This window comes from Cryptomeria japonica, chromosome 7, assembly GCF_030272615.1.
Source record: "Cryptomeria japonica chromosome 7, Sugi_1.0, whole genome shotgun sequence".
Lineage (NCBI taxonomy): Eukaryota > Viridiplantae > Streptophyta > Pinopsida > Cupressales > Cupressaceae > Cryptomeria > Cryptomeria japonica.
Genome location: NC_081411.1, coordinates 371,586,634 through 371,602,009, shown reverse-complemented (window position 1 = coordinate 371,602,009; position 15,376 = coordinate 371,586,634). Strand labels below are relative to the sequence as shown.

General features: G+C 44.1%; 1 protein-coding gene across 1 annotated transcript in view; it reads right to left on the bottom strand.

Annotated features, from left to right (window-relative positions):
• LOC131035425 (probable protein arginine N-methyltransferase 6) overlaps positions 1-15,376 on the bottom strand; it is a 216,866-nt gene that overhangs the window by 78,650 nt on the left and 122,840 nt on the right. The window contains exons 6-9 of the mRNA XM_057967123.2: positions 1,933-2,001; positions 1,621-1,698; positions 380-458; positions 62-156 (exon numbers count right to left, since the gene is read on the bottom strand). Of these exons, the coding sequence (XP_057823106.1) occupies positions 62-156; positions 380-458; positions 1,621-1,698; positions 1,933-2,001 (321 nt within the window). The remainder of the gene's footprint in view (positions 1-61; positions 157-379; positions 459-1,620; positions 1,699-1,932; positions 2,002-15,376) is intronic.

Sequence of the window (15,376 nt, the reverse complement as noted above, 5' to 3'; positions counted from 1 at the left end):
GCTTCTCAGAAAATCTTCCTCTATTGTATGACCAAATACAATTTTCAAGAAAGAATTTTACCACAGTCGGCCATGACAAGACATTCTCCCCTGTTATTACTTCAACTAGAGGTTCTTCAAATGCGCATTGCTTTGCCAAAGGTAGCATAGGAGACACTGTACAAAGAAATATAAATTATCAGAGACTAGTGAGTCAATACTTTAGTCAGAAATTATAAATTAAATTGCTAGGTAAGCATGAAAGGACACTTATTTGACACCTTAATAATATACAGCTATGGGACAACATAGAAAAAACAGCCTATTCTCCCCAAAGCTTAGAAATATGCATGAACAGTGTAAAGTGCCAGAAAATAGTAAAGTTGAGTCAAGTTCTCACTGTCAATCCCATAGACATCATTCCAGAAATCAATACTGTCACTATATCTCTCGGGATGTGTGATTGGAGCTAAATACAACTGCATGGAACCAATACAGTGTCAAATAAAAACAAACAGAAACCTAAAAAACATATTCCTTTCATATCTCAACCCAAAATGTAGATATGAGAAAAACAAACTTAAGATTAATCATGCAAATTGCAAGTGACATATGACCACTAATATGCATTCCAAAGTGTTCATATTTTGCTCTAATGTCTTTATACATTGAATATAAAAATACTTTTGTGCTTAACATTTTCCCAATGGCCATCCCAAGCCCTGAAGAATTCTCAAAAAGCCAAAGATCAAAGACCAATACAAATAATTAAATAATTGATTCAAAAATTGTAGATTTTATTTTATTTATCTAGAGAAGAAAAGCAAAAACTAACTTATTTACAAATAACTCATGAATGCTTAAATAATACAAAAGGATTCAAGAATTATAATAGACCCACAAAAAATTGTAAAATGAATGAAAACATGTCCGGGGAAGTAAGAAATTCATTCCAAAAAGAAAGGATAGCTTAATAAAAGCAAATAAAGGAAACAAATCAGTCATGTTGTAACCCGAATAGCAAGAGTTGCAGAACTGATTGACTCAGTCAGATTTATCTAAGTTCCCTCTTCAATAAATAACTATGGGATGTGACATTCACATACTTCTTGTTCATCAATTAGAAAAATGTGAGTAAATTAAGAAGAGAAATAAAACTAAACGGATTTCTATTAATATGAGATTATCTATGCAAGAAAAACAATGTGTCTGTTAAACAACCCAGACTTTCCTTAAGGGGTCCAATAAAAGGCAGTTACAATTTTTTACAATATACAAAAGCTAGTTAGATGACACTTTACTTAAATAAATTGTTTTTCTTTAAGTTATGAAAGTAAGAAAGGAGCAAATATGAAATTAAGAATAGAAATTGATCAACTCTCTAGACAATCCCACAACCACTTTTATATCAACTGAAATGAAAAAGATATCCCTACAAATGTTGTGACTATTTTTCTGTGTACCGTGCATAGACCAAAGGATCCAATTATAATTTTTAGAAGGTGATGACTTGTCTCAGACAAGTAAAATGTCACAAAACTGTTTAAAAAATAGAAAAAGAAACAATGATTATCACACATTAATGTTTAAATAACTACATAACTGTAGTTGGCAATCAAAGAATTCCTGTGTTGAAAATACCGTAGCATGGGAAGGAAGAATTAGTCCTCCAGGTTTAAGCCAACGATCCCTTGCACTAATCACAGTAGAGAGCATACTCTGCAATGCAATAAGACAGATTTATATATACTGCAAAGAAAATTTAGAGCCAAAATAAATTTAGATGATGACAAGATAGGAAATATTATAGCAACGTAGAAGTAACCAGGTAAAATGTACTAGAATATCCTAGACTTTACCAATTCCAATGTCTCAAACAATCTAACATGATATTTTCTTTTCTGATACGAAGGATATTTGAATCAAAAGAATGGACTAGTTTGCAAATTTCACCTCATAGAGAAGCATATAGCCCATCCACTCAGAAACAATGACATCAACTTCTTCATCAATATCAACTTCCTGCACAAAGAGATACACTTAGTTAACAATTCCATTCAAGGTAGCTTCTGCAAATTATACCCTTCCATGTCTCCTTCAATTTCTTCATGACAGAATTGGTTACACCCCTCAAATTGTCTTTTGAAAATAAGTTATCTTTCAACTAGAATGAAATGCACAACAAATTCATTTCCATTTTCTGATCACCCAGATCCTAGAAAGGGCAAGGTGAGAGCATAAAATGTTACAGATAACAATTGATTGAAACCTTATTGTTGAAAGGAAAGCATTGGGAGGCAAGCTGACCAAACCACTTATTCAGTGGGATGCATATATTTAACTGGAAATAAAATTGCATCCTCCACTTGTCCAGTGGTGAGCGAGGGGACGCATCTGCTTATTCAATGAGAAAGCTCATAGAACAATATAAAGTGAAGCAAGCTCCTTCCACTTTTTAGTGGTGGGCAATTACAACAAACCACTGATTAAGTGGGGTAAGTATCAACAACAATCAAATTCAACTCACTGGTGGTAATAACATCCAGTGTTACAATATGAAGTGCATTTAAAGGAAAGGTTACGGTGGTATAACCATCTAAGCATTATAATGTTAGTCCATATGCAACTGAAACACTTAACAATTGTTGATATAAATGTTGATGCAAATCAATCTCCTATGAACACCCACAATGGAGCCCCAATATCAAGTTTCCCAATTACCCAGCTATAAGATAACAACAATATACCTCAAAGATTGATGAACATGTGTTGGTACAGGTCTGGAGATGCTGGGAAAAGTGCTGCAACAGATTTGGGCAGTGAGAAACGCTCAAGAAAATTTCACAACCTCAGTTCCACAAGCACCTCAAACTTGGATAATGCAAAAAGGAGCTGTTGTAGGTTGGCAACACTTGATTTCTCACTTGTACGAAGGTAAAAACAGGGATTTATACTGCAATAAGTGCTCAAAAATAGTGAACAAAAGTCTATTATCAACAAATGCAAGTTACAGGACTGATCAATAAATCTTCTTGCTGTTCCAATGGCTGGCTAAACCCTTACACCTTCACTGACTCCTCTAACATTGGTTTCTCCAACCCCAACAAGAGTGGAAATAAACAATAAGGACTTGGCGCTAGTAATGGGATCATCAAACAGCCACCATGGTCAGTGCTTTGCTTCCAAATTCTCATGCCATGCTTCCAGGCACTCCATGCATGAGGTACGACCCAACATGAATGAAGAACAATCTGTAAATAGCTTTAAAACCTCCTCAAAAAGGTAAACTTGCCATGAGATCACAGCACACCATCCTCAAACTGATTTCAAATGCTAACAATGGAATCTATTAGTCAAAAGAGTGGTATGGCTTGGCTACATGAGATGTATAGCCAACAAGGAAGACCACTAGAAACACTCTAATGATACACCAAAAAAGCTTCTAAAAATATTATGCTAAATCACTCCAAAATACTTGCAAATCTGAACACAGCAAAAACCTTCATTATTGCAACTTCAACTGAATCTTCGACATGCAATCACAGTGGTAGCCTCTGAATGAAACCAAACCAATCTAGCTAGGAGTTTTGTTTCAAACCCAAAACTAGAAATCTTGAGAGGGTTTTCACCCTCAAGAAAATGTGGAAGAACCCAAGTTAAATCTGACAACATAACAATATCAATCATCAACATATACAAAAATGAACCCCAGCACCTCCTTATATAGCTTTTGAAGGGAAAATACTCAATTTAAAATTATAAAATAATTCTCTTTGTTGGAGTTGAGAAAATACAACACCACAGGAGCCCAAATGATCTCTGCAAGCTGAAAAACCTGTTACAAGTGTTGGCGGCATTATTGTACACGGGAATAATATTAGTTAATTATGTGTAATTGTTTTGGTTAGTTGGCAACCGAGGGGTGGAAGTTGCAATGCGACGGTTGGCGCTTGCACCCCCTCGGTACCCTTTTATACTTCGGAATGTAACTTGTAACATACACTGATTATGAATGGAACATCTGATATACTTTGTCTGATAATTACGGCATTATTCTGCGTTATGTTCTTTATGTCTTAAGTTATTCACCCGAGAGGGCAAACATTTGGTGCCGTTGCCTAGACGAACTCAGGAACGGAAGACACGGATGGCGCACAGACACAATGGGCCTACCCGTTGGTGAAGTAAACCCGGAGGCCAACGACGCGCGGACAGAACTTTACACAGGAGAAGACACGGCAACGCGAGAATTTTCAATTTTGCTCCAAGTAGCCATCCAGACATACATTCGACGAGAAGCGGCGGAGGCAGAAATACCACCAAGTGCCATGTGGACAGCGCTGGAGGTTAGCCCGACAGTAAACCAGTTGATGAACCGCCTCCCCCAGTTGCTTGCACAGGCATCGCTGGCACAACAGGCCCACCTGGAGGAGATTGCCCAGGAAGAGCGACGACAACAAATCCTGCAACGCTACGAAGAGAACAGCCGACGGGACACGGAAAGAGATGGCGCCAGGCCAGGAGGGAATTGAACTGTGAACTTCTTATTTTCAAATAAAAGTGTCATTGACACGAGTTGTACTTGAGCAGATGAATTAATAAAGACATGTTTTGATTTAAGAATTGAGAGTTATGGAAATGTGCGACAATTAATGCCAAACCTATTGAATAAAGATAGGAATAGAAAACCGAAAACGAACGAGTGGGAGGCCGCGCAGAGGGCTTTGATTCTGGAGCAGCAAGTAGAACGTAGACGGAGGCTGAGGCAACTTGCCGAAGGACGACCTGCCGAAGGGGGGCCCGAGGGGAACCAAGGAGGTGTCACGGAAGGCGCAGAGGCCGACGGAAATTTCTACGCGTCGCCAGATCATCGTAGCACGCGGAGCCACGAAGAATTTCTAGAAGAAACAAGGTTACGGCGAAATCTAGTCGAGGAGACTCGGGATCAGTTTAGGAACTTATCCCTTACGCCACGGAGTGAAGATCACCAACGGGAAGCAGGAGTAGGAGCATGTCAGAACGAAGGGGAGGGCAACAGTACGGGTGTAGGTGCCACACGCGACAGGCAAAACACCGTACCTCCAGGACACACCACCAACACTACCGGAGGTAGCAGCGCAGGGCCACAGACACAGACACAACCGCCTCCAAGAAGACGACCAGAGATGGCGAGCAAATAAAAATTACCAAAGTTCACAGGGGACGGCAAGGAAGACCCCTTACGGCACTGCCGTACATGTGAAACCATTTGGTCTGCCAACGGAGTAACAGACTAGGATGACTGGGTACAGCAGTTTCTAGCCACGTTACGTGGAGTCGCCATAGATTGGTACTCCGATGTAGATAAGCAAAAAGTGGCCACATGGGCTAACCTACAGAAGGAATTCATGGAGGAGTTTCGGTTGCTCCGTGATGACAACGAAATTGTAATAGAGATATACAGTACCAAGCAAGGTACTAAGGAGACAGTACGGGCATACAGCAGGAGACTAAAGGAATTGTTGGGTAAAATGGAGAGCCAGCCGGCTAAGGGCTTAAAAAAACGATGGTTTGTGGAAGGATTGAAATCCTCCCTACGGAAAAAAATGAAGATTGTACCCCCGACATCATATGACGACGCCTATAACAGGGCGATGGATCTAGAAAGCGAATACAAAACATCAAGGAAGAAGAAAAGTAATAAATATTCATCTGACGATGATGAAGATTCTGACGGAGAAAGCAGTAGCAGTGGCGAACCGAGTAAAAAGGTGCATGCGCTCCAGAAGGACATGGAACGAATGCTGAGAGAATTCAAAGCCATGAAAGGGAGTACAAGTAAGACGGAAGAAAATGAAGTGTGGTGTACAGACTGTAGGAGTGACGGACACACAAAGGGTACTTGCCCGAAGAAGGCATTCTGTGAGATTTGCCAAATGATGGGACACTCCACCAAGGAGTGCCCATACAATATGAAAACCCGAAGCACGAACCAAGTGTTGTTCACGGAGCAGGCCACAACATCCGCACCAGTGGGTACGGGCCAGCAGACTAACACAACGGCATCATCTGGAGGATACCGGGATAATAGACGCAGCGGCGGAAGAAATAATAATAATAACAACAACAAAAACCGGATCCAGTACGATGCCAAGGGCCGGCCGATGATTCAATGTAGGGCCTGCAATCAGTGGGGACACTTCGCCCGCGATTGCACGAAGGAAGCCAACCCTCAGCACCTCTGCCGATGGTGCGGGCCAGGCGACCATGAGGACGCAAATTGCCCGAAGCCTAGTGTACACCTTCTAAACATAGAACCTACGAAGGCAGAAGTATTGGCAATCACACTGACGGTGGAACCATCGTGCGGTGGAACCACCGTGCGGTGATCACACCGACGGTGGGGCCACCGAAGGCGGTCACCAAGCAGCCCGCGGAGGATAAAAACACCGCCAAAAGAACGTAACACCCCGTGCAACGAAGAAGAAGACGCCGCACACACCGCATAGCCCAACCACGCAACGCGCAACAGCCACGCAAGGGAAAAAGGACCGCCACAGGTAGACCAAGCAGCCGCAGGAAAAGGAAGGCCATTACGAAGGTGTGGATTTTTTCTAAACAAATCAGTTACAGGGAGATCGATGGATTCAGCAGGGAAAAGGAGTTGGAAGAAACAGCTGCACGCTTCTTCCAGTAGCAGCCAGAGGGATAGGGGTAGCAATATCAGGATTTTAGCTTCAGGAGTACGTGTTGCAGGCGGCACCATGGATGCCAGCGCCCGACAAAAACAAAAACAGAAAGCACCACAGGCTGCCGCAAGTGCGAAAAACACAGTGACGCCACAGAATGTTACTTTTGAAGGCCTGAATGGATTGGAATGCCGAAAATGGTGGCAGGACACCCCCGATAATGACCTGGTAAATCAAAACCTCCGGAAGGCACAAGTAGAGTGGGCTATTCGGATGCCCGTGTTCCCTATCCGGGAGTACGAGGGTGCCCTACGCTTCATGGTGGACACCTTCAACAGGCATACATGCACCAGCACGTTTGAATACCTCCGGAGGGATGTCACTATATCCTTCAAAGCAGGGGATTTCACGAGGGTATTCGGCATTCCGGGCAGCCAGGGCAAGAAAATAGACTTGAAGGCCAAAAAGATGACACAGGAGGAGAAGGAGCGGTGGATTAAAGTAGTCTCCCGGAATTTGACGACAGCGGAGTTGGACAGCGTGGCTAGAGCCACGAAGAGTCGTGGAATCCGTAAGACTTTTGTTGCGAAGGGCCACTGGAGATGCATTATGGATGTCATCAAGAGCAGATTGACAGGGTCGGGTAGGGCGTCGGACATTGCCCTCCCTCAGATTATGCTGATGAATGGGCTGATGAATGGCATCGTATATGACTGGGCCGCGTTACTGGCAGAGCGTATGTATGAGTTTTTGACGCTCCAGCATCGCACATTCTATATGCCTCATTACGCTATAGGGTTATTCCTGGAGGCCACGCGGGATGTAGTGCCGGAGGACGAGTTTGGAGGTACGGCCGCAGGGACCGTTGACAGCGGGAGAGCCTCCAATACATTATTGGAGGCACTTGGACATTGGGCACTCTTCCGCGAAGCGGAAACGGGCGGTGGATAGGGCCTCGGCCTCAGGGGAGCCTGACAGCGGGAGGGATTCCAGCAGCACGGAGGATTTTGAGGCGGAAGATGAGGAGGACGATAGCAGTCAGGCAATGGAGGAGCCTGTACGAGTCCAGTTTGCCCCACCTCTGTTACCGATGGGCACGACTGTGCCAGCATCTGGAGTAGGCGGCACCTGTATTCCGGCCTTCGGGCAGAGCCATACACCTGTTACACTTGGTCCCCTCTAGCACGAGCACCAGGGAGCACTGTCAGGCCCAACCACAGCGGCACCTACCGAGGACATGGCAAAGTCAGGGACGAAGGAGTCACCGCATCGGGTAGTGGTCGTTGAGGAGCAGGGGCCGACGGAGGTGGAGGATACCGAGCCTCACGTGCGGTTGGACGTCGTGGGTAGTGACGTTGTGGTGACTGTTTCGGCTTCGTTGTTGGAGAAGCCGATGATAGCGACCCACCCCCCAGTCACGGAGATGCGTGCTGACCTCGAGGCTATGCAGAGCTGGCTCACACAGCGGTTTCAGATGACACTGGCACAGCCGAAGGGAGCTGTTGTATTCTCACCGTGTCGAGAGACTAGAGCGGAGGTAATCGACTTGGATGACTCGTCAGGGGAGGCACATGGACTCACAGTTGGGAACGAGGCAGGAGAGGTCGCCTCTACTGGGCAGGCACCAGGAGATGGTGCACCTTCGTGGCGGAGGCGGTACCTTCACAGCAGGATACAGCAGTGACCGTTCCACCAGGGATTTCCTAGTCTTCGGCACAGACGGGGGAGGATGTGGAGACCTATCTCGCTGACATGGCTGATATGGTAACGAGGGGTAGGCGGGTGGTGGCCGCCGCCCAGACGCAAGCATTGCAGCAGGTGGTGGTGGAGCTAGAGCAGGTCCTACAGTTTATGCGGGTGGGTTGCCCGACAGCCTTTGCTACCTGCTTTGAGTCTCAGGGGTGGCCGACTGCGGAGACAGAGGAGATGCTCCAGGCTTGGAGGCTGCGTCAGCCAGTTGTGGAGAGTTGGGTGACGGCAGTTGTCCGCGAGATCGAGCAGGTCTACCGGGATGCCTATTATACATTGAGGCGTACACAACAGGAGTCTGCAGTCAGGGAGGCTGCCTGAGTAGCGTTGGAGAGAGAGGTGGCCAGTCAGCAGGCCTCATGGGCAGCCGAGAGGGCACAGTTGTTGGCATAGCTAAAGATGGCTTGCACAGAGACAGCTGAGATCCGGACAGCAAAGGCCGAGGTAGAGACCCGCCTGGCAGCCGAGCAGATACGGTTGGTCTGCGCGACGGAGGCAATGGATACAAAAGAGGAGTTGCTGGAAGCCGCACACATGGTGAAGACAGCTTTAGAGAAGGTACTGGTGGCGGAACGGGATGTGGCTGCACGTACTCAACAGGTGTATGAGCTTTGTGCCCGCTTGGCGACCCAGACACCGACATCTCACACTTCTACTTCAGGGACGCTTTCTCAGCCCCCTCCCTAGTCTTTTAGATATATTGTATAGGTTGCATTATCTCCATTTTTGTAAGTCGCCTGGAGACGACTTTTCTTTTGGGGGGGGATGATGTTGGCGGCATTATTGTACATGGGAATAATATTAGTTAATTATGTGTAATTGTTTTGGTTAGTTGGCAACCGAGGGGTGGAAGTTGCGGTGCGACGGTTGGCGCTCGCACCCCCTCGGTACCCTTTTATACTTCGGAATGTAACTTGTAACATACACTAATTATGAATGGAACATCTGATATACTTTGTCTGATAATTACGGCATTATTCTGCGTTATGTTCTTTATGTCTTAAGTTATTCACCCGAGAGGGCAAACAACAAGGAGAAGCAAGGAAGTAAATCACAGAAGGAACAAAAACATAGGAAAAATATGCTCCAAAAGATGAGAGCTCAATAATCTCCAAAAATGTATTGTCAATAATAATCCTTCTTCATGTTACAATAAAAAGAAAGAACTTAACCTTTAATAGGTCAAGAAGCCCTAAAAGGGAAAACCTAGGTTTGCACATAATAATTAATAAAAGAATTAATTATTATGCACCTAAAGTTAGCTTAAGTGTAAAAGAGATAAAGGGAACTTAAATAATTAAACAAATATTGTTTAATTAATCAAGTAAATACCCGAATTCTCTAACACCCCCCCTTAAGCTAGACTTAGGGAGAAGCTAAAACCTAGAACAGCTACTAAAAGCAGGAAAGATGGGTCCCAGCAACAAGACCTGATCAGGTACCCAAATACAATGAAATCTCTATGAACTGGAGAAACAGAGAAAACCACGTGGGAGCAAAACTTTACTCCAAAAAGAGATGGAAAAAAACACCACTGAAGCATGAAGAACCTGCAAACTCTATCGAAGAATAACTGCTGATCTGAAGAACCTCCACTGAAATAGAACATGACCAGGTAGAGAAGATTGTAATCTGTATGAGTGCCTCAAATGACACTACTCAAATCATAAGGCAAACAAGGCAAACAACTGAAATCGAAAATACAGATGGCATGAAAACACCAAAGCCTAAAGAGCTGATCAATCGAACCACAGAAGCATTAGAACCAACAAGACAAACCTCCCCATAATGCTGAAGAGGGAGAGGGACAAGAACACTAAAAAAAACAACCAAGAAGAACTGCATGACGAAGAACCAGGAACATCAAAGGTGCTGAGAAAAGTACATGGTGTCGTGGAAGGAACACTCACCTGACACACATCATGAGGTGAATGTCGTGGAAGGAACAATCACTGGACAAAAGAAGATGGCAAACAACAGGCAAACATCAACCCCCTCATGGCACTTTATAAGTAGTGCATGTACAACAAGGCACAAGATATGCAAGATCCCAAGTAAACAATGCATGATGGCACTTTATCTCAATGCGTTTGCATAAATACAGTGCTACAATGATAAGAAGACTGGAAATAGAAAGGAGAACCAAAATAGAGACATCCTACCCAGAGAAGAGATCCCAAGACCTGACACAACCAAGATATCCACCAGAGTGCTGAAAAGCAAAAAAACTGAATAAAATATGCATGGAGCATAATCTGGAAATAAAACTCAGATGGCTGGAAAGTACACAGCACGTGCTTTCCAAAAATATAAACTTTTCGAAAAACGGAGGTCGGATGCTCATTCTACGTCTCCCGGAGTGCAAAAAAGAAACCTCACTTTGACTGGAAAAAAACACAGTCAAATAGCAAAATGGGAAAAAATTACCAACATGACGAGGTCCGGCTTGGAACCAGCTTTCCGACGCCTATTCGTTTTCGAAAAAACAACTCCGTATGCCCAAGATAGGGCCAAAAAACCAAACCCCCTTCAAAACAAGAGGAAGGGGTAGTCTAGTAGCTCTAGCGGGCGAAGGTGGCCAGTGAGCAGCGCACTAGTGGCAGGCTGGTGGCGCTCCGATGGCGGCCGGGTGGCGGAGCCAGGGTGGCCAGTGGGCCGGGCGGTGGTTTCCGGCGAGCGGCGGTTGCAGGGCCGAGCGGAGGCGGCAAGGGCCAGGGCCGGCGGCAGCGGGGTCCGGGGAACTACAGGTGGCACGGACCGCAGAGCTGCGGCGGCGGTGGGAGAAGCCGGCGGCGGAGGTGGCCGGAGAGCGGAGGTGGCCGCAAGGCGGAGCGGTGGCTGAGCACGAGCGGCAGGCCGGGGAGCAACGGCAGCCGGGGAGGCGTGGCTGTCGGGAAGCAGCGGCCAAGGAGGTGGGGCTGCCAGGAAGCGGCAACCGGGGAGGCGGGGCTGCCGGGAAGCAACGGCAAGGGGCCAACGACAGCGTGAGGGCCAACGGCCAGAAGACAAGGAGTCAGGGAATCCGGGGCCGACAGGGGCCAGAGTAAGGAGGCGCGGGGCCCAAGGCCTGCAGATCTACAGCAGCGGCAGGGACCCCATGGTACCCTGCGTACCATGGGGAACCCCCCCATAAAAAATTGTCCAAAAGAAAAAAAAAAAATTTTAAAACTTGCTTTTTGATTTTTTTTGTGATTGATTTTTTTTTTTAAAATCAAAATTTTGGCTTGCATGCCGTAGAAAGGCAAAAATTATTTTTTTTTTGAAATTGTTTTTCTTGATTTCCATGCCAAAGCCGTACGGCCTAAATCTAAGAAAAAAATACTCCCAGAGGCTCAGGAACCAAAATAGGTCAAATTTTATATGACCATAGGGGTTTTTAGGCCTTCTGAGCACGATGGTGAGGTCTGTTTAGGCCCAAAGTGCTCAGAAAAAAGGACTATACCTAGGTGCATAAAAAAAACTTTCTGAAACCCCAAATCTGCTTGCAATGCAAAAATTCTCAAAACAAGAACAGGCAACTGCAAATCTGAAGCTCTGATAGCATGTTGGAGTTGAGAAAATACAACACCACAGGAGCCCAAATGATCTCTGCAAGCTGAAAAACCTGTTACAAGGAGAAGCAAGGAAGCAAATCACAGAAGGAACAAAAACACAGGAAAAATATGCTCCAAAACATGGGAGCTCAATAATCTCCAAAAATGTATTGTCAATAATAATCCTTCTTCATGTTACAATGAAAAGAAAGAACTTAACCTTTAATAGGTCAAGAAGCCCTAAAAGGGAAAACCTCGGTTTGCACATAATAATTAATAAAAGAATTAATTATTATGCACCTAAAGTTAGCTTAAGTGTAAAAGAGATAAAGGGAACTTAAATAATTAAACAAATATTGTTTAATTAATCAAGTAAATACCCGAATACTCTAACACTCTTTCCCACCAAAATGACCTTTTAAAAGCTTAGTGTTGTGAGGTATTCACACATCGCCCCATTGCAAATAGGGACCCCCACTTTTTTTTTCGCTTTCTAGGATTGGTCCTCTTAGCTTAGTTGTTGGTTGTTGTCGAGTCTTTGCTATTAGCCTCTTATTTGTAGTTGCTCAGGGGTTGATCAAGTCTCTTTATTAAGGATGAAGTGAGGTTTAACACTTCATTCACCCTCCTAAGCCTTTGACCTGTTTCTCCCAGCAGTGTCAGTGAGTGCCCAAACCCGATCACTCCAATCTCCATTCCTCATCTTTGCCATCACCACAATCTCCTATCTTCCACCTCCCCTTTCATTTCCATTTTCCCTCACTCACTCTCATTTTCCTTTACTTTAACCTCCATCACCCCTTCCATCTTATTCACCACCCACCTTCTAACCTATACCTTTATCTACCTAACCCTTTTGCCATCCTAGCATACTCATCCCCTACCCTTCACCTACACTTGCCTATAGCTTCACCCTGACCTACACCTCCAACTTCCATTTACCACACCTCCTATCTCCCTACCTTACCTTTTACCTCCTTATTCCCCTATGCTTACCTTCTATCCTACCCCATCTCCTACACTAACCACACTCCCTTTCCACCCTACCACACCCCTTGCCCTTCTACCTACTATCATACCCTTTTCCTTTAGCTACCACCGTACCCAACCCTCATTCCATCTAGTCTACCCCACCTTTACCTTTCCACTACCCCTTATACCTCCCGTTCCACTTTACTCCCCATATCCTAACTCCTTCCATTATCCTTTATACCTCCATACCCCCACGGTAGCCATAGCGCGCACTCTACCTATTTCCCCACATCCATATCCCTTATGTCTCCCTTTCCCCAACCCTCTCTACTTCCCTTTCACCCGTGGCCTTTCTCCAGCACCTTACATTTCTTCCTCCATCCTTGCTACACATTTTGGGCCACACACTCTAAAATGGAGAATTAAATTGGTTTTTCTGAAGGACTCTTTGCTGGGAACCACTAACTGCTGGCTTGGGAATTTAAAATGTTTTTTTAGGCATTTAAAAAACAAAATAGAGGAGGATCCATCTCACTATTATAACACATGCTCAATCCCCTTAAATCCACGATGGGACAGAAAACAAGAGGTGGCAGTATTGAATAAGTAAGCTGGCCTTTGGAATAAAAGATGTGTCACTTAAACAAAACCATTTGGGCTTTAAACTCAAAATCAAATCACAGAGAGAGCAGATTGCAAATTCCAGTCGCTGCAGTAAAGGAAAGGTCCAAACAATTATTTCAAAGTACGATGCAAATTAAGATAGATGCAAGTACTGGCAGTAGAGATGAATGTGAAGCGGGGCAATTTGGTTTTTCTCCTCCATATTATATGGATCTCATCAAATTTCAATTATTCTATACACAGCCTCTCCAAAATCCAAAAATGCATGAAGAAGTGAGTTAGAGAAGCAGGTTACAACAAAGATAAAAATAAATTATGGCAGATTCTGAGACAAGGATACCAGATTTCAGAACAAATTAGATTCAATAACAGAACAGCAGATGTGAAATTTTGTCAGGTTTCAATAAAAGGAGGGGCTTATAAAGAAGTTTGTTGTTAATGGTCTTGGGTAGATAATGATGGTCATGAATGTTGTTAAGCTATGAACTCACATTTCTCTAGTCTCAGTTACTTGTAACTTATTTTCATTCTCAAGTTTTGATTCAGGATGTTCTTTTTTGTGTGATACAAGGATTACAAGATGAGGACGAACTAAGAAATGGAGACTCCTCAACACAAGGGATTCAAGATCAACCACAAAGGATAGGAAATTGATCTTCCTTAGAAGATGAAAGTTGAAAACCCTCAAGTCACAAAGATGAAGGTTGAACAGAGCAAGAGATGAAGCTCGTTGGAAGGAAGAGAGAAAGATGAAACCCTCAGGCTGCAAAGATGAAAGTTGGTAAATTATTCAGTAAGATTTAGCTGTGCAAGATACCAAGTTCGTTGGAGAAGACAAGTTGAAATTAGAACTTCTAAACATCCGAGATGAAACCGACTCCAACATACATAGCTGAAGGATGGAATCAGTAATGGCACAACTTGAACCTCTAAAGAGATGGGTTAAGTAACTAAGGCGAATCTGAAATAGATCTGAACATGAACAGCTGGGAAGTGAATGAAATCGGCCTTTTCACAAAAAATGAGAACGTGTACCTCACTCACAAGTTGGAGCGAAATCTCTCAAGATCCCATACCTTCCGAAGGATCCAAAGCGAAATTTTGATGTACCTTACTAAGGTCCTGGAATGAATTTCATCTCCAAGTCATGTACCTTGCAAAGGACATAGAGCGAATTTCTTCACAAGGACATGAAGCTTCCTAAGGGTCCAAAGCGAATTTTTGCCAAGATGTGTACCTTGCAAGGGATCAAGAGCAAATTTATCCAAGTGAAGATCGAGAGTGAATTTTTTGAAGTCTTGGAGAGGTTTTAGAGCGAATTTGTTCAAGCATATACCTTGTTAAGATTTGAGATCAAACTTTCCTAGTAAGCCATGTACCTTCCGAAGGACATAGAGCAAATTTTTTATCAAGATGATGTACCTTAGAGAGGTCACAGAGCGAATTTTGATATCATGTATCTTCCAAAGGTCCTAGAACGAAGATTTCACCAAGGGCATGTACCTTCCAAAGGATCAAGAGCGAAATTCTTTTCACTAAGTTGCGTACCTTCCGGAGGTCCTAGAGCGAGTTTTGAGATCACATACCTTCCAAAGGTCCTAGAGCGAATTTTGAGATCATGTACCTAGCCTCAAGATTAGAGCGAGTTTGTCTTGAATCTGTCCCTTGCATCATTTTTGGAGTAAATTCTTCCACCAAGACAATGTACCCTGCTCCTTAATTTGAGTAAAATTGGTAAAAGCCCGTCCCTTACCACACATTTGGAGCGAAATTTTCATCAAGAGGCATGTACCTTACTCTTGATTTGAAGCGAAATACCTTAAGGCAGCGTACTTTGCTAAGGACATGGAG